Source organism: Dipodomys merriami, unplaced genomic scaffold, assembly GCF_024711535.1.
Source record: "Dipodomys merriami isolate MVZ:Mamm:240054 unplaced genomic scaffold, mDipMer1.0.p SCAF_26, whole genome shotgun sequence".
Taxonomy (NCBI): domain Eukaryota; kingdom Metazoa; phylum Chordata; class Mammalia; order Rodentia; family Heteromyidae; genus Dipodomys; species Dipodomys merriami.
In genome coordinates this window covers 3,347,124-3,374,240 of record NW_027204048.1, presented here as the reverse complement: position 1 = coordinate 3,374,240, position 27,117 = coordinate 3,347,124, and the positions used below count along the sequence as shown (strand labels likewise).

General features: G+C 40.2%; 1 protein-coding gene across 5 annotated transcripts in view; it reads right to left on the bottom strand.

Moving 5' to 3' along the window:
* Frmd3 (FERM domain containing 3) overlaps window positions 1–27,117 on the bottom strand; it is a 280,263-nt gene that overhangs the window by 127,881 nt on the left and 125,265 nt on the right. For 3 of the 5 annotated variants that reach the window (XM_070035521.1, XM_070035523.1, XM_070035526.1), the window contains exon 2: window positions 26–130. The exons of 1 other annotated variant lie outside the window; for it this stretch is intronic. In XM_070035521.1, the coding sequence (XP_069891622.1) occupies window positions 26–130 (105 nt within the window). Of the gene's footprint in view, window positions 1–25; window positions 131–558; window positions 628–27,117 lie in introns of those variants that run through there. One more of the 5 variants, XM_070035524.1, reaches the window with a different exon arrangement.

The following is a 27,117-nucleotide window of genomic DNA, read 5'->3' as shown; positions in this document are numbered from 1 at the left end:
GGTTGAGACAGAAGATGCCTCTTACCCTCTGCTTCTCTGGGTCCACATAACGAATGCCAAAATAGTCCTTCTCCAGCAAGCTGTAGTAGTTGCAGATATGGTCAATCAGAAACTGTCCTTTGGTCTCCCTCTGCAAGGGAAGCACATCCAGGTGTTAGCCAGAACTTATCTGCATATTCAAATCTCACCCACAGAGGGCTTCACTCACCTCAGTGGGTCTGTACTTAGACAAATGGATTCATCCCTCACGTTAGTCCTGGAGTAAGGCCATCCCAAGTCTTTTTGACATAACCTCAGTGAGAAGTGTATTTTACAATGTGAACCATCACACACACACACACACCCTCAAAATGTACACCCAAAATACTACATGGATACAACGTGGTCTGGTATGTTCTACTTCATTCTATCACAAGCCACTAACTTTCTCAATGCTATTTATGATTCAGGACACTGACTTCACAGTTCAATATTTTGTGGAGGCCTACAGTTTCCAAACTCTCATATAACACATACACTCCTGGTGCTTATTCTAATCACTCTGAAATAGTCACTCACCCAGTCTTCACCATGATCTTATAAGGAAGGTCCTCAACTCATCAGTAAAAGTGGCCACAAAGGCGTTTCCTGACTCTCCCAAGGTCACACAACTTGTACAGATTAAGGCAGTATCTGAGCCAGGCCAACTGGCTATCGAACTTGGGCTCTCCTCCTGGTCTACTTTGTCTCCCTGCACACTGCATCCTTTGAGTTTCTGTAGAAGTCAGGCTCTGGGTGGCATGGGAAAGGTACTGAAATAATCTCAGTTTCCACTAGGGATGATGGGGAGCTTTCTTCCTCAAAGCCACCCGTAGCCCACACCGAAAGGCATTGTGGGAAACTGGAGGAGCCCAGACTGGGATCTAAAGAAACGCTCTCAGCCCTTTGAAAAAATAAACAATTTAACAAAATGGCCATCAGGAAGCTGAAACCAGTGGAAGGGAGATGAATGAAAAAGAGAACAGGGAACAAATAGGGCAAGAAGGCTCAGCGTGCAGATGTGATAAAGGAAGTGGGAAATGGGAAATTAGTCTGCGGGGAAGGAAAAGATGGGATGGTGAGAATAGTGGAAGAGATCACTCTGATCAAGAAGCACTGGACAAAGCTGGGCTCTGGTGGCTCACACCTGTAATCCTAGCTACTCTGGAGGCTGAGATCTGAGGATCTTGGTTCAAATTCGGCTGGGCATAAAAGTTCATGAGACTCTTACTCCAGTAAAACTACTCCGAAGGTGTAGCAGCTCAAGTGTTAGAGCGCTAGCCATGAGTATGGAGAGGATCAGGGACAGTGCCCAGGCCCTGAGTTCACAACCCAGGACCGGCAAAAAAAAAAAAAAAAAAAGAAAGAAAAAGAAGCAGCAGCAGCACTGGAAACTTAGATGGACATATTAAATTGTAACCCCCTTGTAGAGACTTTTGAAGTTTAGAATAAAATAAAGTAAAATGAAATGAAGCAATTCATTACCAAAAAAATTAAGTAAAAATAAATAAAGACAGGCCCTGTAATCTTGGCTAAAACTCCAGCTATTTCCATTTTAGTAAAATGAGATTGTTAGGCTTGATGATTTCTAAGTTAGATAGATTCATTTCCCTTCCAAAATTCTTTGTTTTTTTTTTTGGGGGGGGGTGTCCGGTCATGGGGCCTGAACTCGGGGCCTGGGCATTGTCCCTCAGCTCTTCAGCTCAATGCTAACACTCTACCACTTGAGCCACAGCGCCACTTCTGGCTTTTTTTCTTTTTATTTATGTGGTGCTGAGGAATTGAATCCAGGGCCTCATGCATGCAAGGCAAGTGCTATACCACTGAGCCACCTTCCCAGCTCCCTCCCTTCCAAAATTCTTAATAAAAGGTCTATCATCCAAATCTGATTAAGATAAATAATACTATAACAAAACACTTTTTATAGCTAAGATACATCTGAGCTCTCAGCAAGATATCTGATAAGATTAATTTCTACTTCAATCAAAGTTGCTGACAGATCCATGGGAAATTTTCAGGTTAGAATGTGACCTATAAAAAGAAATTAGACATATTAAGTGAGCTACTCTTCTAGTTCATTAAAAACAATTTGTTTGTTCTATGTTACCTGACATTATTTTCATTAAATTGTTGCCTTTCATTGAAATTACACCATCGAAGAGGTTGGATGGCAAATCCTGGAGTGCACTGATTTGAACAAAGCTTTGGATTTATAATCACTTACTGTGATACAAAGCCTGTTTTCCTGAAATCACTTTCAAGTTTAATTTTTCATGATGGTGAGCCTTTCTTTCTAAGAGAAAAAGGTCTGATGTCATTCAAAAAAGATTTTTAAAAAACATCAAAATTGAACTTGTTTTTAAATTTCTGTAGGCTCAGAGGACAAGCTCAGTTTAGTGGCAGCTAACTCCAATGCCTAGGTGGTAGGTATAGAGTAGTTCCTTTGCATATATACTCTGTAAGCCATTCATCTTTAAAAAGCTCAGCAATATCAACTTACTGAAAGCTAACATGTGAGGTCTGTTCTTTATGGTTGGACGGCAAAGCTCCCCTGCACTGGGGGTTAGTAAGAGGAACCACTCCTACTGTATGTAAGGTTTATGATACCTGGCTCAAGGAACTGTGATATACTGGTAGAGGATTGAGAACATGTTGACTGGACATGATGGGTATGGCTGTCATTTTGCCCTAAGGAATAGGTGCTCCAAAGCATAATAAAGTTTTTTAAGTAATTAAACACAGTGACTAATACACAGACTCCAGCAATTGAAGACCCATAAGATGAGGAAATAGCCATAGCTAATAATGGAGTAATGCGGGTGTGTGTGGTGTGGTGTGGTGTGGTGTGGTGTGTGTGTGTGTGTGTGTGTGTGTGTGTGTGTGTGTGTGTGTGTGTGTGTGTGTGTGTGTGTGTAATAGAGATCAAAGCTTTTCAACCATCCCCAGTGGGATGGTTGAGACATAGTTTGTCTGTTAATGGTGGTTGGAAGATTGGTCCTCAATGTAACCGAGATGATTAGATCACAGGTCACCACCCTCAGAAGGGATTAATATAGATTTTTCAGGACCAAGCTTTCTTACAAGAGTAGGTTGTTATAATAACAATGCTGAGCACAGCCCCTTTCCTGTCCCTTGCTCTCTTCCTCATAGGCATGGCTCTTCTGTATTTGAGCAATTCCATTTCCACTCTTCCCTCATGCTGTGACATGGCCAGATGTCATATCATACACTTTAGACTTTTGAGCCACCAGAAGCATAAGTCAGATAAATCTCTTTTCTTCAGATCTTACCCAGAGTCAGGTTCTTTTGTTTTGTTTTGCATCTGAGTGTCTCTTTATGGAGAAGAATTAACATTTTTATACAGTGTGTGATTGTGACATAGATTCTTTGTTTATTTAAGCACATAATTTTTTTTAAAGCAAAGCATTAATGGGTTACATGAAAATTGATGACTATCCCACCAACTGTTTGAGCTAAGTGGTGTGAAACAAGTCTAGCATATTGTTTAATAGAATGCGTCATCTATTCAGCCTTTTTATGTTTAATAATTAACAAACCTAAGACAGGGCTGTACTTTTATTGTACTCTTTTTATATTTTTCCATATATTGTCAAGTCCCTTTGAAACCATCCTAAAAACCACTCCCAGGTTGAGTCAGACATTCTCCGTTTCCTATGATTTTAATCCCAATATTTGTTCACATAAATTTCTAATTGTTATTTTAAACTATCTTGTTGTTATTTTGATAAGTAACACCATAATGGTCTAGATCTACCTAATCGTTGCATAAAATCTAATGAGTACCAAGATACCCTTTTTCCTTTTACATTAATCCATTTCTTTTCATCTTTATGAACTCCTGTATAAGGCAATGATTCATCGGTCGGCTCAGGAAATGTGATGTCACTAACTTTATATTTTGTGGGAAACCACCATCTATTCCCTATAACGTAATTGGACCAAACTTTGTCATAACTGTTGGGGGAATCTTTCTTTTCCTTTTAGTATCAGGGGTCCCTTTTTCTAGAACTCTCTGTGCTTCTGGGATAACTCCTTTTGATTTAGTTTAATTCATTAAATCTGCCTGTTGTAACACATCTGGAAATTTTAAATTTCTATGTTTACTATAAGTCAGCCGCAAAAGTGCTTGTGAAGTTGCAGGAGTTTCTGGAGGCAGAGTCGGGTGCTGTGTTACAACACAAAATAGACTGACACTGTGGTTCCCAGCTACCCAATGGGTTCTAGGATTTTACTACTCAAAGTATGACCCAAGGGCCAGCAAGATCAAAGAACAGTGCCTTCAGTGCTATCTTGGAGGGAACTAGATGGGAACATAAACTTTCAGGCCCTACTTTTAACTTACTGAGGCCAGTGAGTACCATGACAACATCGTTAGGCTATAAGTATGCTCGGTAATGTTTGAGAAGCATTGTCCAGGGGGAATTCCCTGACATGGGAAAAGTACAAAACTCCTGATGTGGAAAAAGTACAAAGAGTACAAAGTAATGACTTCTACTGTCTACAGAGGTCATGTTTTTCTCTTGAGAATTGTCCATTCCTGGACTCAGCCAAGATTAAAGTCCTTTTCCACTTCATGCACCCGAGCTGACCCTGCTTACAACCATTGCTGTCCTTCTCCTGCACCTAGAGAACACCCCACTTCGCCTCATCACCTCAACATCCCAACCTATTCCTTATCACAGTGCTTCCTGCCAAGGCAGACAGCATGAAGCCTCATGTTTAGTACTAGACCTCTGCTGCCTGGAAATCTGGATCTGTGTCTGCCATTTAAGTTCCTGTTGTCATTTCTGAGCAGGAAATTCAGTTCTTGCATTAAAATAGACTACACAGACCCAATACCAAGGGATGCAATAGTCGTTCGGGGCCAGTTGAATGAAGAATAAAAGCCCAGCTACCTGTCTGCGAACCACACTTCAGGGGAGAGGTTGAGGAGTGTACAGGGATCCTAACCAGAATTCCTGAGCCTCCTGAGAGTAGAAACATCCTCTGCTACCTAAGCCAAGGCCCCACACACTGGATGATGCTTCTGGCTCATGGAAAGCCTGGGGTCTGGGAACATATGGAAGTTCTTCACAGTCTTTCCAAGAGAGAGCTAATGGTAGCCTGAGGTGAGAAAGTGAAGTCTTCACATCAGCAATTCCCCCAGCATAGAGAAGTCAGCTAACTTTCATGAGTCTCCACAGTTTGTGTGGGCAAGTGGTTATTAAAGATTTGAAGTAAGATGATTGTTATTTAATGTTAAAACTTTGTTGGTGCTTGCACAGGGTATCAGTTGCACTTTCAGTATGGACTGAATGAAGGGACAAAAATCAAATAGCTCATATGATTACTTTAAAGCTGTTACCTAAATTGTGCTTCATAAATCATAACAGCAGTTCATACAGGTGAAAACATTAGAATACAAATGTATGAACAGGGCCTCAAGTAAGAGTAAGATTTGAACATCTGTGCCTAAGTATGTTAAGCATAGTTTTTGTTGTTGTTGTTGTTTTATTTTTTTTTCTGGTACCAGGATTTACATCAATTCACAGAAAGGAATCTCTCTGGCCAGAGAGGTGGTCTTTACCCACCTTGGAATGCTGCCAGTGAACTGATTTGACTTTCTAAATTATTCTGATAATGAGCCAAATATTTAAGGTGCATTTCTTTGGGAATCATTTTGAGAAAATGAAAAGATCATTTAGTTGCCCTGAATTTCTTTCTGGTGTACAAATTAAAATATACTTCATTTTTGTAGGTAGGTTAAAGAGAGTGTTTGTAAGACATCTTGTTGGACACAGTAGATGATCAACAAATGAAAGGTATATTCTTTTGTTTGTAATAGGATGACATTTTTTTTTCTAATTCCACGGTCCCTTCTCTCTTCAGAGCTGTCATGGGGACTGGAATGTACAGGAAGTTCACCAAACACAAAAGACTGATGAACTGGGCCTTCTCTCACAGGATGGGTTTTACATCCTTAGATCCTAAGAAACCTTCTTTGTATAATCACAAAGTAATCTCCTTACCAGAAAATTCCACATCTCCTCAGAACAAGACACTGTTCAAGTCTTGTTTCTACCACTTACTGGCTGTGTGCCTTATGTAAGTCATGAAATATTCCTGAGACTTAGTATCCTCTTTATTAAATAGATAAAAATGATGATGAGCTCCAGATCTATCCTCAAATGGTTATTTTAAGGCTAATTTGTGGACTTGTTAAACACCTATTATGCACTGAAATCGTGATTGGAGGAAAACAATCAGTGAAACCTGGCAATTTATAAACTCCCAGATCTTAAAATCCTGTGTTTTGTAAAATAAGGCAAAGCACTATACCTGATATATTACTGACCCACTAGTAATAGCATTAAAAATGATGTTAAAAATAAGGGGGGAGGCTGGGAAGGGACGTGAAGGGTAAACAAAAGGAGGAGGCTGCAATGCTTGGTAAGAAATGTACGCATTATCCTGCCCATGTAATTGTAACCCCTCTGTACAGTATGTTCACAAATAAAATTAAATTAAAAAAAATAAGTCTATGCCTGCAATTACATACATCCTTTCAAATTCAAAGGAGTTGAGTAGAATGATATTCACTGGACTGGGGGGAAGGGGAAGGAGTGAACAGAGACTAAGAGTTCAATTCTTCATTTGACTCCTGTTGCAGACAATTGCTGATGATGCATTTACTTCAACTCCCTGGTTCAGTGGCAAGGTCAAAGTAACAATAAATTTGTGCTTAAAGAAAAAGTGCAAACAAGTCAGTTGCTTACATCAGCAATGGATTGTCTTCAGTGAGAAAGTATGGCAGATCTCAGACTTCAAATCCTGAAACTCTAGACCAAGACATTGTCTATCTTTCAGATATTAGTTAAATGAGAGAAAGGGTGACAACTCAAAAGTACTTCCAATATTACTGTAAAACAAAGTTTACAGTTTGAATATCTACCTTCAGGAATGTAAACAGAATTATATAACTACTCTTCTATTTTAGAATTTATGGTATACCATGTACTATGGTACATTCTTTATATCTGATCTCCTTGCAACCTATTGAGGTAGTTAATATTCTTTCCATCTTAAACAGACCAAGAAAAATGGCCTCATAAATACTATATTTGCTTATAGGAAATCGAATCCACACTCAATACCTATACAAAGCCATTCTAGAAACTCCATTTGCCTAAATGTTCCCATTGTCTATGTGAAAAAAAGAAGGAAGAAATAATAAGAGAGGAAGTGGTGCTGTAGCTCAAGTGGTAGAGCACTTGCCTTGAGCTGAAGAGCTGAGGGACAGTGCTCAGGCCCAGAGTTCAAGCCCCACGCCTGACCAAAAAAAAAAAAAAAAAAAGAAATAATAAGAGAATCTAGGAGTAATAGTAAGTTCCCCAGTTATTAGAGTCTAAACAGTAGCAGACAAAAGCACATAGACAGTCATCAAACACAGACCCAGACATGAAAACGGTCTTGGTATTTTTATAAAATATAAAATATATTGCAATGCATGTCACTGGTTGACCCCTTTATCTTTCCAAATGGACCTCTGATTTTGTTGAAGAATGCACATCCTTGTACACACAAGCTGATATTCAAGAGTTTCAAGGAGCTATAACCCACTCTTGTTTCCAGGATTCAAACTTGAACTGGTATAAGGATAATTCCTCTCCTTTTGTCTGATTGCCTGAAGAAAGGATACATGACCCAGTTTAGGCCAATGAGATATAAGAAACAATCTACTAGCATTTCTTATTCACTCTTGGAAGTTCTTAGCATCCTCAAAGCCAAGAAAAATCCTCAGTGGACAGAGATTGAACTATCTTCTGAGTCTACCAGAGAAAAAAGAGGTCCATCACAGACTAAGATCCTAGGCTAGACTCACTGGGATTAGGGGAGTGGTCAGTGGCCAGTGGAGTCAGAATCCCAGATCTACAATACCAGGACAATTCATGCTAGGGTTTGGCACTATGTCTCCAGATGCTCTGTGGGACCAACAGAAGTAGGAGATGGGGAATGTTATTTCTTGGGTAATAAAGGAGGGACTCTGTGGATTGTATCAGAGTCTGACTGCCTACAGCAATTACTCTGTTAACAGCAGCTTCTAATGATGCACATCTAGGAAGAACAGGATTGACCCTGTGGATCTTCTTCCAGGGAAGAATAAATTCCCATTTAGATAGGTAGAAACTCTATGAGGCTGGTCTTTCTAGCCCGTTTTGAGCCCTAAAATGAAAGAGAATGTGCAGCTTTTCACTAGTATTATGTCTTCTGTGGACAGATGGCTCCATTTTTATTGAATTATGAGCTTCCATCTATTTACCTTCATAGGCAGATAAATAAAGAACATGAATGAGAAGCTGATGAACTAAATAGTTCTGCTTCTATTGTGAAAGACCAGCATGTGTTAATTTAAGAACACTTGTGGCTTGGTTGAACAACATGAAAACACTCCATTGATAATCTGCTAAGAAAAAAAAATCCAAACCTATTTGTATAAATTCATGCATTGTATTAAAGTAGGGATCAGGGCTTTAATCAAAACCAAAATAAATGGCTTATACAATTAGATTTGAAACCGTAAATGATACATGGCTTGAATTGTCCCTTCTCATTGCAGGTGGTGACTTCACTTGACATTTGTGCCAGATATTTATAAAACCACATCATTCCAAGATGAGGAAGTAAATAAATGTAAAGCTGTTTAAGAGGGCAAAAATGCAAAGAAAAACAAGAGTAGAGGTACTTTTCAAGGTCGAATCTATCACACAGAAATTCAAGTTTGGTTTGTGTTAGCCAAATATTTTTGGATGTGAGGAAGGTAAAGCCAAAGTCCCGGGAAGCTAAACTGGGTGGGTCACTCTGTTATCTATTTTCTAAAGGAGTGTCCTAGTTGAACAAGTATGCAAACTTGTACTTATTGCTGCTTGCCTTCTCTGTGTTTGTCTTCTCCTGTTTCCCAGCTCCATCTCCTCCAGAATCCCACACTGCTTTCACCTATAAGATACATTCTGTAGTATATTGGTCATTGGGTCACTTCTGTTTGTGGGGGTTTTTTTGTTTTGGTTTGGTTTGGTTTGTTTTTTTTGGTTGTGGGGCTTGAACTCTGGGCCTGGGCACTGTCCCTGAGCTCTTCAACTCAAGGCCAGCACTCTACCACTTGAGCCACAGCACCACTTTCACTTCTGTTCTTATGGAGACACAAGACCAGCCCAGGACTTAGGGAACCAGGTTTGATTCATCAACTCTTTTTCTCAATCTCTGCTACAACTTAATACTCGAAGGGTTCTTCTTATTTCAGGGATTAGGCTCAGGTCCCTTCTTTGAAAGCACTTGCCTCTGAATCATTTTAAAGTCTTCCAATTATAACCCTTTCTACAGTTTCAACAAAGTACTTTATTTTTCATGCTGAAGAAAATTAGGCTAAGGCTAAATAGCTTAATTAATTTTCCCAAGGTCAAAGAGCTATATAATAGCAGAGTCATTAATTAAATCCATGTCTACTTGATTTGTTTTGTTTTGTAAAAGTCACATTTTTTTGTGAGAGTCTCATTATATAACAGATGAGTCTTGAACTCATGATTGTTCTGTCTGCATGTTCCAAGTGTAGGGTTTATATGTGTGCACTGATTTAGTTTTTTTTTTTTGGGGGGGGGGGTCGGGTCGTGGGGCCAGAACTCTGGGCCTGGGTACTGTCCCTCAGCTCTTCAGCTCAAGGCTAACACTCTACCACTTGAGCCACAGTGCCACTTCCAGCTTTTTTCTTTTTGCTTATTTGGTGCTGAGGAATCGAACCCAGGGCATGCAAGGCAAGCACTCTACCACTGAGCCACCTTCCTAGCCCACTGATTTAGTTTTTAAATGGTTAAAAATTTAATTCCTTAGCTTGATAGAGAGCATCTATTAAAATCCTACAGATAACCAGGTGCTGATGACTCCTGGCTATAATCCTATCTTCTCAGGAGGCTGAGATTTGAGGATTGCCTTCAAACCATTTAGGCAAGAAAGTCCAGGAGACTCTTATCTCCAGTGAACCACCAAAACACTGGAAATGGAAGTGTGTCTCAAGTGGTACAGCATTGCCTTCAAGCAAAAAAGCAAAGAGACAGTGCTCAGGTGCTAAGTTTAAGCCCCAGACCAGTTCTCCCTCTTTTTTTCTCTTTGTCTTGTGCACACACCACACACACACACACACACACACACAAACTCTTTTTTCTGGTGAAAAACTAAATGCTGCTAGGTGTAATAGCGTATACTATAATACAAGTTACATAGAAGGCAAAATCAATTCCAGTACGCTGGAAGGCAGATATCAAGATTGTAGTTCCAGATCAAACTATGCAAAAAAGCAAAATCCCTCTTGAATCAATAAATTAGGTGTGATGGCTTGTGCCTGGAATCCTAGTTATATAAAGTCCATAGATAGGAAATTCTCAGTCTGGGCCAACCCCAGGATACTGAAACTCCAAATCCTACCTGAAAAGGCATGGCTGAAGTGGTAGAATGATGACCTAGAAAGTACAAGGCTCTGAGTTCAAATCTCAGTACAGCCAAAACAAAAACAACTAAATGCTAAATTCCAGATAAAATTGGGAATAACTGGTAATAAAGCGAGGATATCCCTGGTTGCCCCTTCTAATGAAAGTCCTAGTTAATGCAATAAGACAAGAAAATGAAGTAAAAGGCATACAGATAGAGGAGGAAGAAATAAAGTTTCATTTTCAGATAACATGATTATCCAGAATTTAAAAACAAAACCATCTTTGGAACTAATAAGCTATGATATTAAGATTGCAAAAGTGAGTTATTTTCATCAACAATAAACAAACAGAAGTAGAAATGAGAAACAGAAGACCCGCAAAAACTACTAAGTATAGTTGGTAGAAATGTAAACTTGTTCAACCACTCTGGAAAGCAGTATGGAGGTTCCTCAAAAGACTACACATATGACCCAGCAATTCCACTCTTGGGCATTTACCCAAATGACCACAAACAAGGCCATATTAAAGCTACCAGTATAACTATGTTCATTTCAGCACTGTTTGCCATAGCTAAGATATGAAATGAAGCCTGATGCCATTCAGTGGATGATTGGATCAAGAAAATTTGGTATATAAGCAGGGCACCCATGGCTCATGCCTGTAATTCTAGCTACTCAGGAGGCCAAGATCTGAGGATTGCGGTTCAAAGCCAGCCTGGGCAGGAAAGTCCATGATACTCTTATTTCCAATAAACCACCAGAAAACTGGAAGTGGCGCTGTGGCGCAAGCGGTAGAGTGCTTACCTTGAGCTGAAGAGCTGAGGGATAGCGCCCAAGCCCAGAGTTCAAGTTCCACAACCGACACACACACAAAAAAAATTGGTATATTTACACAATGGAATTCTAGGCTTCCATCAGAAAGAATGACATTGTCCCATATGTAAGCCAGAACCAAAAGAAACAGGCTATATGGCTTTCCCCATTTGTAATAACTAGAATATGTCTAGGATATTCTTAGGAGAGACAATAGCTATATGTATATGACCATATAAAATGATGCTTATCAAAAAGAGTAAAAGAGAGCCCGTATTCCTAGCTACTCAGGAGGCAGAGAATTGAGGATCATGGTTTGGAGCCAACCTGGGCAGAGAAGTCCATGAGGCACTTAGCTCTAACTAACCACCAAAAAGCCAGAAATAGAGGTGTGGCTCTCAAGTGATACAGTGATACAGTGATACAGAAATCCAATGAGAATGACAGGCTTTGAGTTCAAGCCCCAGTACTGGAAGAGGAGGAAAGAGATGGTGAAAGAGAGACAGAGACAGAGACAGAGAGACAGAGACAGAGAGAAAGACAGATGGAGAGAGAGAGAGAGAGAGAGAGAGAGAGAGAGAGAGAGAGAGAGAGAGAGAAGGAAGGAGGGAGGGAGAGGCCCCAATTTCCTTCCAAAGTAATATCCTTTTATAATCACCCACATAAAATAACGGCATCACCACCCATTCCACAGTCCTCACTGATTAACTTCAGGCATTTTCATAATCATTCTAAGATATCATTTGCATCTTAAGGAATTCAGTGATTAAAGAGTCCATGACCTAGCTGGAATCACCTGTAGATTCTATTTTTTAATGAACTGTCAGTACAGGGCTCCAAGAAAAATAAGACAACTGACAACTAGGAGCTGCCACTCACTGATAAAGAACAAAGAGATGGCTTCTGCCTGTGGAATTCTTAACACAGCCAGAACACTTATTAAGAATTTCCCCTGAAATTGCATACAGGATGATGGCACTGACAACCACAGTTAAGGAAAAGCAGAGAAGGAAAAGAAGAGGTAGAGGAAGAGAAGCAGAAGAAAGAAAATCCTTAAGTCCAATTAAACACAGAACTTCAAACTCCTATCTATCTGTCAAGAGTCTTAGGCAGAAGAGCCCCCCAATTTCTAAGAATAATCTGACAGGGAAGTTCTTGGCTCCACTATAATAGAAAGTGAAAATAACCAATGAGGAGCTGTTGAGTGGTTTATTGAAAATTTCAGTGTCTCACAGTTAAGCTTTGCTCAGGTGGATAGGGTGGGGGAGGGGGGAGTGGTAAGTGGTCCCTTCACCTAAGCCAATAAGAAAGGAAAATCATGCAGAAACCAAGTTGGGCCCTGCTTGCTCATGCCTGCAATCCTAGCTACTCAGAAGACTGCTTAGATCTGAGGATCCACAGATCAAAGACTAGCCTGGGCAGGAAAGTCTATGAGACTCATTTCTCCATTAAACTACCAAAAAAGAGAAAAATCTGGAAGTGGGACTGTGGCTCAAGTGGTACAGTACTAGCCTTGAGCAAAAAAGAAGGCCAAGGACAGAGCACAGGCCCTGAGTTCAAGCCCCAGGACCAACACACACACACACACACACACACACACACACACACACACACACACACACACACACACACACACACACACACACACACACACACACACACACAAATTAAGCAGGAACCAAGAGATCTATTTAAGAGGAGATTGCAAACATGTTACCCTAATAGAGCCAGAGAAGAGTGCAAGGGCTCAGTTTCTGCAGGACTGACTTATTGAAAGAAAAGCCTGTCAATTGTCAAAATATTTGAAATGATATTCAATGGGTATCATAAGTTTTCAAGGGACTTTAAAAGAAAGCCCCAGTGACATTTCCTGAGCATTCCCCTTTAAATTGTCTGGCTACTCTTGCAGTTTTGAGTTACTACAGACTCAACTGCTAAAACCTCCAGATTCCATCCCCCAGGACAATCCTGTAAAGTCACTGCATCCCCACCTCTCTAATATTATGTAGGCTGGTAGCATTTTTTTGCAGCAAGAAACCATCTTTTCTTTCTTCAGAAGACAGGATGGGAGAGAAATGGAGAGATCAAGAAAAGGGGTGGCAGGACCATTCGGGGATACAGATTTAAAAGGACCTCTACATAGGCCAAAGCATACTACTGCCACACTTGGTGGATTTTCCTGGCAAGTACACCTGAGAAGGTTGAGAAGGTGAGGAACACAATGGGCCAGTAAGAGAGGAGATGCCATGACATCGAGAAGGTAATCCCAGAATGTCTTCTGTTTTCAGTAAACATCTGGCTGGCTACAGATGGCCACACTGCAAGAAACCACAATCCAGTGTAACTTATTCAAGGACAATGACAGAGACTGTATTTGTTAATCTTCTTCTTGAGACAATGCAATACCTGATATATACAACTTCAGGGAGCAAGGGTTGATCCTGGATCACAGTCTGAGATTTCAGTTTATGGTCCTTGACTCCACAGATATGGGTGGGCCCTGATGATGCTTGTGGCAAAGGCTGGTCATTTTATGACTGGAGGAGGAGGGGGGAGAAGAACCAGAGACCAGGTATAATCTTCAAAGGCACACCCCCAGTAACTTCAGTTCCTCTAGCTAGGTCCTGATTCCTAAAGTTTCCATCACTTCCCAAAACATCACCACCAGCTGGGGACCAAGCATTCAACTTGTTAGCCTCTGGGACAAAGTTCATATTCAAACCAAAACAGAGGTCATATCCGTAACAGAAATAATAGTGGCAAATTACTGAGTGCTATCACTGAAGCCTATGCTAAGTGCTGCCCAGAGTATGGCATTTACTAACAGCCCTAGCACCAGCCTGATTTGCGTGGATGACCTTCTAGAAATGAATGATTTCCACCCACCTCTATTCCTAATTCTTCCAAGCTTTTTTCCTCTGTCAAACTTTTTTATCTCTGTCCAACTTTTTTCTCTGTCAAAGTTCAAAAAATAGAACTAATCATTTTTGTAAATTTGCATGCTTCATGTGTTTATTTTTGCACACATATTTACATGTAGACCTTCCTTTTTCTGCCCAAAAGAACAAAAGAATGAAAGAAAGAAAGAGAGAGGGGGAGGGAGGGACGGTGGAAGGGAGGAAGGAAGAAAGAAAGAAAGAAAGAAAGAAAGAAAGAAAGAAAGAAAGAAAGAAAGAAAGAAAGAAGGAAAGAAGGAAAGAAGGAAAGAAGGAAAGAAAGAAAGAAAGAAAGAAAGAAAGAAAGAAAGAAAGAAAGAAAGAAAGAAAGAAAGAAAGAAAGAAGGAAAGAAAGAAAGAAGAGAGGGAGGGAGGGAGGGAGGGAGGAAGGAAGGAAGGAAGGAAGGAAGAAGGAAGGAAGGAAGGAAAAAAGAAAGATAGACTAACAGGCAGAAATGGCCCATACTCACTCATAATGGGATTTTCTGACTTCAATAGTGCCATGCAAGTGATACTGCACTGACCATGCCAATGAGCAAGCTTGGCACCCACACAGACCCTGAAATTCTGAAAGAACCACTGTGTACTGGGGGGAATTACTGCACACACGTACACCCCACATACAGAGAAGAATGCACGAGAACCAGAGTGATTTGTCACAAATAAATATTTAAAGACTAGAAGTTGTAGGCTGGTCTCCCCATCTATCACACCTCCGCCCTTTTTTCAAATGATTAGTCATGGAGGAGGAAAACATCTTGCTGTATTTATATAGCTTCTGACTACACCACCATCCAAACCACGGGTGTTTTGCGTTTATGAAAACTAAAAATGTAGAAAATGATGGATGGGATTTTTAATCGCCATTATCAGCTATTACCAACCCACTTTCTGCTTTAAGCCTCCTCTGCCTTTTAAAATCTTTTCAGCAGATGGCAGGTTCCTAAAAGAAGGAAAATATTACATGAAATCTATCACTTCTTTGTTCCTGAGGACTATTCTTGTCCATTGTTTTTCAATGCATCATTGCAGAGTCTGGTCACACCATATAAACACATAAGAATGCACCAAAATGCATGCTAAAAAAAAGTATAAAATTGAGGCACTCTATTAGAGATTCACTTATAATTAGTCATACATATTTAGGGGATGGGTAAGATTGGGGGAAAATGGGAGAGAATGATGGAAGGGGTGACACTGATCAGGATGCATTATACTCATAAACTGACATGTTGAGTTGAAACGCTTTTGTACAACTACTTAGATCTAGCTACTTTTTTTAAAAGGATGCATATATAGATAGTCAAGAAAGAATACGTGGAATGAAATGGGAAAAAATAGAACTAATCATATTTGTAAATTTGCATGTTTCACATATTTATATTTTTTGCTTTGTTTCCCTGATTTTTTTCTTTATTGAAAAAGTGATGAGATGGGGGTTACAGTTACATAAGTAAGACAATAAGTACATTTGTTTTTAATCATTGTTACCCCACCCCTCATTATCTCCCACATACCCCTCCTTATTCCCCCATAGTTGTAATGTTCATATCCAACATAGTGTCAAGTGAGTATCAATGTTGCTATGGTTCATTTGTTGTCCTGCATGATTCCCTTTCCTTTCCATGTATTGCACTGATAACACGAAGTACAAAAAAACTAAGAGAAAAAAGAAAAAAATAAAACAATAGAGAAAAAAGAACTAATTATGTACAGGGTATAATAAGAACCTCTTGTTTCCCTAGTTTGGAGTTCTTATTGTTAGTCTTCCTTATATATAGTCCTATGTACTAAGCAGTTGGGTTATTGAGAACCCTTGTTAAGAATATCATATACAAATTCTAGTTCTTACAAATGAGGGAGATCATGCAGCCTACTTTTCTTTGGCTTACTTCACTTAATATAATTTTTTCCAAGTCTTTCCATTTCCTTATGAATGGAACAATGTTATTTTTTCTGATGGAAGAATAGAATTCCATTGTGTATATGTACCACATTTTCTTGATCCATTCATCTACTGAGGGGCATTTAGGTTGGTTCCATATCTTAGCTATGGTAAATAATGCTATGATGAACATTGTAGTGCTGGGGGCTTTTCGTATGGTCTTGTTTGTGGTTATTTTGGTAAATTCCCAGAAGTGGGATTGCTAGGTCATAGGGGAGCTCTATGTTTAGTCTTTTGAGGTATCTTCACACTGTTTTGCAGAGTGGTTGAACAACTTTGCTCTCCCACCAACAGTATAGTAGTGTTCTCCTTTGGCCACATCCCTGCCAGCATCTGTTGTTAGATTTCTTGATTATGGCCATTCTAACTGGTGTAACATATATTTATTTGAACACATAATACACATATATTTACATACAGACCCAAAGAATAAAGACTTGAAAGTAAAAGGCTAAATGTTGATGTTGTTATTATCTACAGGAAATGACAGGTAACTCTAGTAAATTATTTTTACCCTTTCTCTTGTGCCGATTTACATTTTCTGATTTTTCTACAAGCACAAGCAATAGGTTGATGGTTGGTATAACACTTATTTTCTTAATTTTAATTTTATGGTCAAGGTGATGTACAGAGGGGTTACAGTTACATAAATAAGGTAGTAATTCATTTCTTGTCTAATTTGTTACTCTCTTCCTCATTTTTTCTCCCTCTTTCCCTTTCCCTTCCCAATCCCCTCCCCAAGTTGTACAGATCATTTTCAACATATTGTCTTGTGAGCATTACGGTTACATAGATTCCCACTTTTTCCTTTTTCTTAACATTTTGTTGTTCCCCTTCCCTTCCCTAGTTCAGACAAACATATATACAATACAATACCCAGGGTACCAAAATCGAGTAAATGACAACAGGGAATAAACCATAGGGAGAAAAAACACAAAAGCAAAAAGAAACCATCCGGACATTGAGAACATTAACAAAGAAAAACCACTTGTGTCCATGTCTTGGAGTTCATTTTGCTTAGCATCATCTTATATGGTCATATGTACATAGCCATTGAACTATCTGCTCATCTGTTAAGATTATCCTAGATGTATACTAATTATTACAAATAATGGAGACTATGGGACCTATGTTTCTTTGAGTCTGGCTTACTTCACTTAATATGATTTTTTTCGAAGTCCTTCCATTTCCTTACAAGTGGGGCAGTATCATTCTTTCTGATGGAAGCATAGAATTCCATTGTGTGTGTGTGTGCGTGTGTGTGTGTATACACATATATATGTGTATGTGTATACACACACACACGCACACACACACACATAAACACACCACCTTTTCTTGATCTGTTCACCTACTGAGGGGCATTTAGGTTGGTTCCATATCTTAGCTATGATAAATAATGCTGCAATAAATGTAGTTGTACTGGTAGCTTTAGTACAGCATTGTTTGTGGTCTTTTGTGTAAATGCCCAAAAGTAGGATTGCTGGGTCATAGGGGAGCTCTATGTGTAGTCTTTTGATGAACTTTCGTTCTGCTTTCCAGAGTGGTTGAACAAGTTTACACTCCTACCAACAGTGTAGTAGCAGTTCCCTTTGGCCATATCCCCTCCAGCATCTGTTGTTATTAGATTTTTTTTATTATAGCCATTCTAACTGTGGTGAGGTGGAATCTCAATGCCCTTTTGATTTGCATTTCTTTTATGGCCAGAGAAATACCAAACTTCAAACTCTATAACATTTATTTTTAAACACACAGAGCAATGGTTTACTCTCTGCAGGTAATATGTAGACTATATTCTCACAGGCCCATGGGCTACAAGTATCCTTAAGACCTCCCAAGCCAGAATTCTAGTTATCATACTATCTAGAAATATCACTTTCGTTTCATCCAGGAAGGAAGAGAAGCCATAGTCGGAGTCAGATGAGAATATTTCTGATCTTCTCAAAAGTGCCTTTACTGTTGGGCACCAGTGGCTCACATCTATAATCCTAACTACTCAAGATGCTGAGATCTGAGGATCATGGTTCAAAGCCAGCCTACGCAGGAAAGTCCATGAGACTCATCTCCAATCAGCTACCAACAACAAAACCAGAAGTAGAGATGTGGCTCAAGTGGCAGAGTGCTAGCTTTGGGCACAAAAAGCTCAGAGACAGCACCTAGGCCCTGAGTTCAAGCCTCAGAACCAGTACATAACACATACACACAAAAAGTCCCATTACTAGTTTAGAGTCCTCTGCTCTGTCAACCAATGGCCCTAATCTTATGCAGGATTTGTCTGGGTTGCGTACTGGTGAAAGGCCATCCCAGACTCAAGCCCAAGGCAGTCTGAGTTTCCACGCTGCCTCTTTAGAGGAATGTAAACCTAACACTGTCCACATGTACAAAAACATAGGTAGTCAGGTCCCTTGTATAAGTTACATAAAGGAATTTACAAGGGGCTATTGGTTTGGGGATGAAGAGAGATGGTGTTAAAAGTGTCCATCATCCCTCCTTCATACCAATGCATGGAATAAAGATAGGACCAACCAGAGCTTGGCACAGATTTTTCTTGACAAGTTTGTTGGGGACAGAGCTGGGCTACATTTTTGGTTCTTACTTTCTGTCCTGATGAAAATTCTGCCAATATTATTCAATTACATAGTAAGTCAAACAGTATCTTAAGTTTCATTTCACATAGAAAATTTTGTATCTTTTCTAGCAATTCTATCACATTCTCACATTCCTCTTCCCATCTTCCCACCTCCACAAAGGAGTCTGAGAAGAGGCTACAGCATTAATGGCAATGCACCTGAAAGCACTAAACAGTACTGCTGAGGAGCTGTGTGCTCCCCCCAGAATATAGATTCCAGGTTCCTCATTTGGTGGTCACATAATGTTAATCAGTATTTGTGTGGACATACTCCATGGCACCAAGCCAGAAATATAAACAATAGTGTTAGAGACCCCTGAACTCCCTAAGCAAGGCTGAAGGAACCTTTGGCTATGAGCAAAGGCACCATGCCAGGGATGCCTAAGTGGCAAGGGTCAGTTAGGCAGAGGGCAGGGCATGCACAGGAGAACAGTGGCCCTGGCCCCTATCCCTGACCCTTCTCCTAAACCAAGATATGAAGATAGCTAGTTGATTCAAGAATGTCAGCTGAGGGCTGGGAAGGTGGCTCAGTGGTAGAGTGCTTGCCTTGCATGCCTGAGGCCCTGGGTTCAATTCCTCAGCACCACATAAGCAGAAAGAAAAAAGCCGGAAGTGGTGCTGTGGCTCAAGTGGTAGAGCGCTAGCCTTGAGCTGAAGAGCTGAGGGACAGTGCCCAGGCCCAGAGTTCAGGCCCCACGACTGGACCCAAAAAAAAAAAAACAAAAAAGAATGTCAGCTGAAGAGTTTATGCCCATCTTGGTACCCTAACCCTTCTCCCAGAACAAGATAAGAAGCTAGCTAGTTTACTCAAGGATGTTAGCTTAAAAGCTTGTTAAGTTTAGGATACTTTTCTAGCAGAATGATGCCTGTTTGTGTTAAAAAAAAAAAAAAAGAAAAGAAAAGAAAAGAATTCATCAATAGTTAAGATACAAAGTTTACAACCTTTCCTACTGCATGATGCTAGATAATAAAAAACTGCTTGGGGGCTGGGGAGGTGGCTCAGTGGTAGAGCGCTTGTCTTGCATGCCTGAGACCCTGGGTTCGATTCCTCAGCACCACATAAGCAAAAAGAAAAAAAAGAAGCTGGAAGTGGCGCTGTGGCTCAAGTGGTAGAGTGCTAGCCTTGAGCTGAAGAGCTGAGGGACAGTGCCCAGGCCCAGAGTTCAGGCCCCACGACTGGACCCCCCCAAAAAAATAATAAAATAAAAAACTGCTTGGGAGATGAACTAGAGGCCTTTGTCCCCTGTGTCCCCTGCTTTCTTGCTTTGATTCCTGAGATTGTCATTGTATCTTTCTCTCTCATACCTTGTGGGCCCCCATCTAGGCATTTGTTGCTCAAGTTGCTGAATTTTATTTTGTTGGTGGTGGTGACTGGATGATTGGTTTTGCTTTACTTCACATATTTCTCTCCAATTCATATCACTCCAACTACTACACAAAATTTTGCACCACCATCATCACCCTACCCCTCTGAATGAACAAAGCCTTCTTCTCCCTCTATCAAAATTCTGCTATTGATGTGTTCTACTGAGAAGAAAGACTTCAGTGCAAGATCTGCTTCTACATTAGACTGCCCAGGTCCTGCATTATACGTGGTCCTCAGACCTCATGGGATATTGAAGAGGTACTAACCTGGTCATCTCCCTGTCTATGGTTTGTGATCGCATTATTCTGGTGTTATCCCTTCTTTCAAGATTTCTTGTCTCAAGAATACTTATTATTGTGACTTCTTCATTGCACTCCATAGAATAAATCAATGAGCCACAAGGAAATGTCATTTTATCTGTCAATCACAAAGTCAAGAAACTCTAAAAATGGCCAATCACAACCAGGAAACAGTGGAGTTGCATTCTAATAGAAGTCAAAATTGTACTGGAGATAGGTGAAAGTGTTTTGGATGTAATTGAGGGGATTTTTAACCTCTGTCCTTGCCTGTCTTCCTTTGAAGGAGGATATGTGAGGCAGAGTAAAAGTCAATAACAAGCCCGGGCTTGGATATTTTGTTTTAAGTGTCTGAACCCCCTAAGGGGAACAGAATATGAAGAATGTTCCAGATATCTGTATCTGTGATGACCACCCTCAAATACAGGAGTTTAGGACAATGATTAAATGTTCTCTCTCACAGTTCTGTGTACTGACTGAGTTCATCCTTGGCTAGGGTCTTTGGTGACCTGGAAGCAACCAAAAAGTTCTTCATTTAGATCTGGTCCTTTGTGGGCTGGGCTTATTTAAGCACCTTCCTTATACTACCTGTTCTCTCTTCCCTCTGCTCCTCTTCTTCTCTCTCTGTTTCAGTCTTTCTCAGCATCTCCACAAGTGTAACTTGGGAGTTCTCGAATTATGGGAATTGCAAAGAAGCCTCATTTCTTGATTGGCAGCTTACTTCTCCCAGAATGAGCATTCACAAAGGGCATTTCATGCCAGATCATTTCTACTGCATCTCTTAGTTGCAAGAAAATTACTAAGCTCAGTACAAACTCAAGGACAGAACAATTAGATTTCTCCTCTCAATGGGAGAAATAGAAAACAACTCATGGCTATGTTTAGTATACCAGAGAAAAGGAGACTTCTTCAGATTAAAAATTTGAATAGAAAAGTTCTATGAACCTGTTCCTACTCCCTGAGTATGTTCCTTGCTGGACAAGAAAGACTTTAGGAAGGAGAGGGGTGAACTATCAAGAGAAACAAGAGCTCAGGTACCAAGTTTTCTGGCTTCACCAGGCCTCCAAGCCTAAAACTTGCCACTGGGTCTAAGAACAGGTATGGACAAATAGTCCAGGATGAGAGGGAAGCTTAAAACTGCAGAACCTCAGCACAACTCTCCAGGGAGTAGACAGTCCAGGAGACATAGATGAAAATTTCCAGCCACCTTCGTAGGAGGGGCTTGGCATTGAATTAGGTTGAGTTGGGAGAAACAGAGATGCAATCTCTCCTGCAGCCTGGTATTGAGAACTGAGAGGCTTTCCTTGACATGACACTTGTTCAGACCTTTTAAAACCTGAGCCCTCTGCTTTATTTCCTTTTAGCACTAACTACTGGAAGAGTCAGGCTATTGTTTCAGGCACTCACAGATCCAATCCACATAGCAGCCCTGAAACAGCAACCATCCATGAGAGAAGAGAGAGACCAATCCAGAGCTCAGTTTAGGTACGGTCCCTTCATATCATGCTAAGGAAGAGAAGAGAAGGAATATAACTGCTCAGTCAGGGCCATCATAACCAAATCCATGGCCCTAGAGGTCTGCCTGGGCAGCTTAAAGAATGTTATGATGTTATCTATACCTCTCATTGCTCCCTAGATTATTAGTCCTGTTTAGGTCACTAGCATCATTGGGAACACAAAGGCTATCAGTCTTCAGGCATGGAGGTAAACTTCCCTTTCACCAGGCTCCCAGAAAGTAGCCCTGCTGAGGTGGGATGTGAGCAGAAAACTCAGGAAGATAATAAAAGCACACAATGAAATGGTCACTCTGGATAATGCAAGTTACTAATTACAGAATGAGGTTGACTGCCTCCCTCTTCTTGCCTTTAGCTTGTATCCTCTCTTATAGCATTTATTAAACTGAACAACTCCATTTATTAAGCTCCTAATTGCTCCCTGATGGTGGTGTTCTGCCTTTTCACCTCATTTCTACCTCTCTCAAGGAAAAGGAAGGAAGGAAGGAAGGAAGGAAGGAAGGAAGGAAGGAAGGAAGGAAGGAAGGAAGGAAGGAAGGAAGGAAGGAAGGGAGAAAGGGAGGAAGGGAGGGAGGGAGGAAGGAAGGAAGGCAGGAAAGAAGGAAGGAAGGAAGGGAGGGAGGGAGGGAGGGAGGAAGGAAGGAAGGAAGGAAGGAAGGAAGGAAGGAAGGAAGGAAGGAAGGAAGGAAAAGAAAAGAAAGTAAGAGAGAAAAAAGAGAAGAAAGGCAGGCTTCATCAGCACAGGAAAACTTTTAATCCATGTTATTTCAGAAGATGAAGAAAAACTATCATAAGAACATGAGAAGTTCAACAGCATTGTCCAAAACACACATCATTATATGTAATTACAACTATTCACAATTCTTTCTTTTTTATGTTTTTTTTTGGTCAGTCATGGAGCTTTGAACTTAGGGTCTGGGTGCTGTCTCTGAGCTTTTTCATTCAAGGGTAGCTCTCTACCACTTGGAGTCATAGCTTCACTTCCAGTTTTCTGGTAGTTAATTGGAGATAAGAGTCTCATGGACTTTCTTGCCTGGGCTGGTTTCAAACTAAGATCCTCAGATCTCAGCCTCCTGAGTAGCTATGTTTTAGGTGTGAGTCACCAGCACCCAGCTATTCACAGTTCTTATTAAAAACATTTTTAGTGTTAGAAGCATCACTCAGTAATAAAGCACCTACTTAATGAGAGTGAGGCCCTGAGTTCAAAATCAAGTAGTGCCAAAAAGTAGAAATGCACAGACATTAGCAAATATCATGGACCAGGCTGTATTCTAAGTCATTAATACACACAGTCATTTTGGTAATTAGTCATATTATTACCAGCTAGACTGACCAGCTAGACCTGAGGAGGTTTGAAGTCAAGAAAATCCTCGAAACTCTTATCTCAAATTAACCACCAGAAAGGAAAAAAAAAAAAAAAAGCTGGAAGTGGGACGCAAGTGGTATAACAGCAGCCTTGAGCCAAAAAAGATAAGGGATAGTATCCAGGCCCAGTTCAAGTCCCAGTACTGGCACATACAAAAAAAGAAAAAGAAAAAAGATAAGAGAGCTGGTCCTTAAATACTGGTGTGCACATTTTACAAACATTTCTTTTCAGTAAGATCCTCTGCTTCCCAACCAGCATCGACTACACAGATTTCCTGAGTGTTTGCTAGATGGAATGTGATATATTTGCACAGGGATGTATGTTGTATGTTCTCCCTTTAATCCTAGCTTCTACTGACAGCCTTCCTCTAGACTGGGATCTTCCCAATCCTGTCCTCACTAGACAACGTCCACAATCAACTCAGTCTTACTTACTAGGGAAGGAACATCTTTCCTTTCAGATATAGAACAATCAGGAAACCCTTCATAACCTTCCTTTTTCTGTTTGTTGACTTCTTTCTTTCTTTCTTTCTTTCTTTCTTTCTTTCTTTCTTTCTTTCTTTCTTCTTTTCTTTCTTCCTTTCTTTTTTTGTCTGTCGTGGGGCTTGAACTCTGAGCCTGAGCACTGTCCCTCAGCTCTTCAGCTCAAGGCTAGTGCTCTACCACTTGAGCTATAGTGCCACTTCTGGTTTTCTGGTGGTTTATTGGAGATAAGTTTCATGGACTTTCCTGCCCCGGCTGGCTTTGAGCCGAGATGCTCAGATCTCAGCCTCCTGTGTAACTAAGATTACAGGTGTGAGCCACTGGTGCCCGGCTTGATTGACTTGTTTCTTTAATAGTTTGTTATTTTGTGTTCTTGAAGGACTAGAAATCAAACCCAGGCCTTGTTCATGCTAGGCAAGTGCTCTGCCACTGAGCTACATTCCTGGGCCCCTAGATTTTCTTCCTAAAAGCATTCTATCCTCAATTGCTGACCACAGGCCATAATTATGAGTCTAAGCCAATGCAAAGGACCGAGTTGCTTAGTAACTAGAATCACATACCTCTGTACCCATAGGCAAGGGGTACCTTTTGCTGCCTCTCAGGTGCTCAGGACCATGATTTTTAATGCCATACTTCCTCCCTGGAATCCCTCTGAATGTTTGAAGCAAGAGCAAAAATCCTTACTGTCTTACCTCCTTCTAGAGCCAGAATATCACCTGCCCCTTAGAGACCTGGTTTATTAAACCATCAATTTCCACTGGCTCCTAAGGCTTTGAGTCATTATGTTTGGGGCTTTTAATGGAGTCATTCTGGAATAGAGAAGATGAGGCTAACTATGTAATTCTGGATAATATGTTAGCTCAACTTCTCAGTGCTAGCATAGTCAGCCTGTGAAAATGGATTTATCCTCATGTTGAACTGACTGCCACAAACATCCTGATGTATAAGTCCATGTTTACTGATGCAGGGAGACATTAACTAGAGAGAAAAGAATGGGAGACTCCATTTAGTGAGTCTCCCTGTATACAAGAGAGCTAGGCACTTTACCTACAGAACCCTCTTCAACCCAGACAACAGTCCAGTGAGGTCCAGAGAAAGACTAAGTAACTCCCCCAAGATACTGGAGTTTCATTTCAAACTCCAGTTTGATTTCATTGCAAAGCGCATCAACATTTCTAATCCCATTTACACTGTTCCATAGGTGTGTCCAGAAATTTTCTCAACAGGACAGTTAAGGGATACAGGAGGCAGTTTGCAATATTAAACAGGATGGTCATGGCAGGTCTCTTTAAGAAGATACATGTGAGCAAAGACCTGAGAAACTAGAAGGCATTACACATGAGATAAACTGGGAAGAATATCATGGGAAGAGAAGAAAGGTAGGGCATTATGGCAGGAGTGACTAGTCTGGGTCTCACTGAAGAGGCTGGTAAAATACTGAAGCAGAATGAACATAGAAAACAGGAGTAGAGAAGGCCAGAGAGGTGACTCTGGTTACATTCTGAAGGAACAAGGATGAGGGAGACCCCAGTATATACTTATAACTCACTCTGCAGGTCTCTCCTAATTCCTCACATACCCTAACACACCCTAAAGAGAATGTGACTTATTATCTACCAGTTTCTCTGCATCTAGGAGGGGAAGGAGGAAAACAGTACTCAAGAGTATCTACAGTTATTGTGCTGGATAACTCTGTATTCATAACACTAGGCTGTCTATTTTCCTTAGGGAATAGATAAGTTGTTTAGTGGCACAAGGACTATAAACTTAAGTCTTTCCATTTACCATGATAGAGGAGAAGCAAACAGTTTTAGACACAACTATCTTCACCACAGCTCACTATTATACATTATTTCTCTCTCTCTTTTTTTTCTTTTTGCTTATGTGGTGCTGAGGAATCGAACCCAGGGCCTCACGCATACAAGGCAAGTGCTCTACCACTGAGCCACCTTCCCAGCCCCTACATTATTTCATCTCACTGAAGAGGGGAAAGCATTTTTAAATATGCTTTTTGTCACCTTAGTCATTAATCTGTGTCAGTTTTTGAGTCTCGGCATGGAGCTAAGCTACCCACTCATATTTTATCTCAGATAATTCAGTATTCATCAAAGTCTGCACTATTTCTAGGATCTGTGTGCATAGATATGAACTTTTTCAACACAGAATGCAGGATTATTCTAGACACACTACTTGTTTTTAAGGTAAATATTAGTATTGGTAGAATAAATGGAGGGTAACATGTTTAAACTCTAAGCCCATAGGTCAATCATATAACCAGCATCCATTCAAGCAATAAAACACTTCTAACTCTTCAAAAACATTCTCCCTACTCTTCCTCAGAGGTTTCTACTAGTCTGATTTCTATCATTAAATAATTTTGCTTATTTCAACAAGTTAAGTGAAAGTCCAATGGTACTGTTCTGTTTGCAGAGTGCTTGTTTACTTCAGAGTAACTTCTGATATTTATATATGTTCCTGTGTGGAAAGTCATTCATTCATTTTATGGTTCTATGGTAGAACCATTGTATTAATATACTGTCAGTTTATCCAATCTTACTCTTGGGTGGCTTGCAGTTCTTGGTGATTGCAGAGAAAACTACTACAATCACTTTTTTACAGAAGTATTTCTACTAGGCATATACCTAGAATAGAGTTGCTAAGATATAATGTGTCTGTCTGTAGAGCTCTCCTAAGTGACTGTACCAACTTACACTCCCACTGGCAATAGAAGTTTTTCTTATATTTTAGAGGTTACTACGTTTTTTATTCATTCCTTATTTATTGAACAGTAAGAGCTATTCCATTTCCTTGGGAACTGGGAAAGGGGAAGACAGATACATTTTTTAAAAATGGTAATAAATGTTACAGCTCCACCTGATGCAGGTATAAGGCAACAGGAAAATATTTTCAGGGAACAGTTGCCACTTACATTTTTAAGGGAGGCAAGACTTCAGGGGAAGCTGAAATGTTGACAGTCAAACTAGACTCCCAAAGAACAAGGTCTTGCTGGATAGAAAACTGGGTAGGTATCTTAGGAAAGGCAAAATCCTGGAAGTGTAAAACATCTGATGGGTTAAATGATGTGCCAAGAGTCTTCCTTTTCAATCTAGTCAGTTAAAAATAGAGCTGTTGAGTAAAGTAGATATCTACCCTACTGCTGTCTTAGCAATTAACGATTAACTATTGTCTTAACAATAGTAAGGTAGGTATTTTCCCCAGACCAATGATATGGCTTCAACATGACCAAAAAATAGGTAGAGTGAGTGACTATGCTA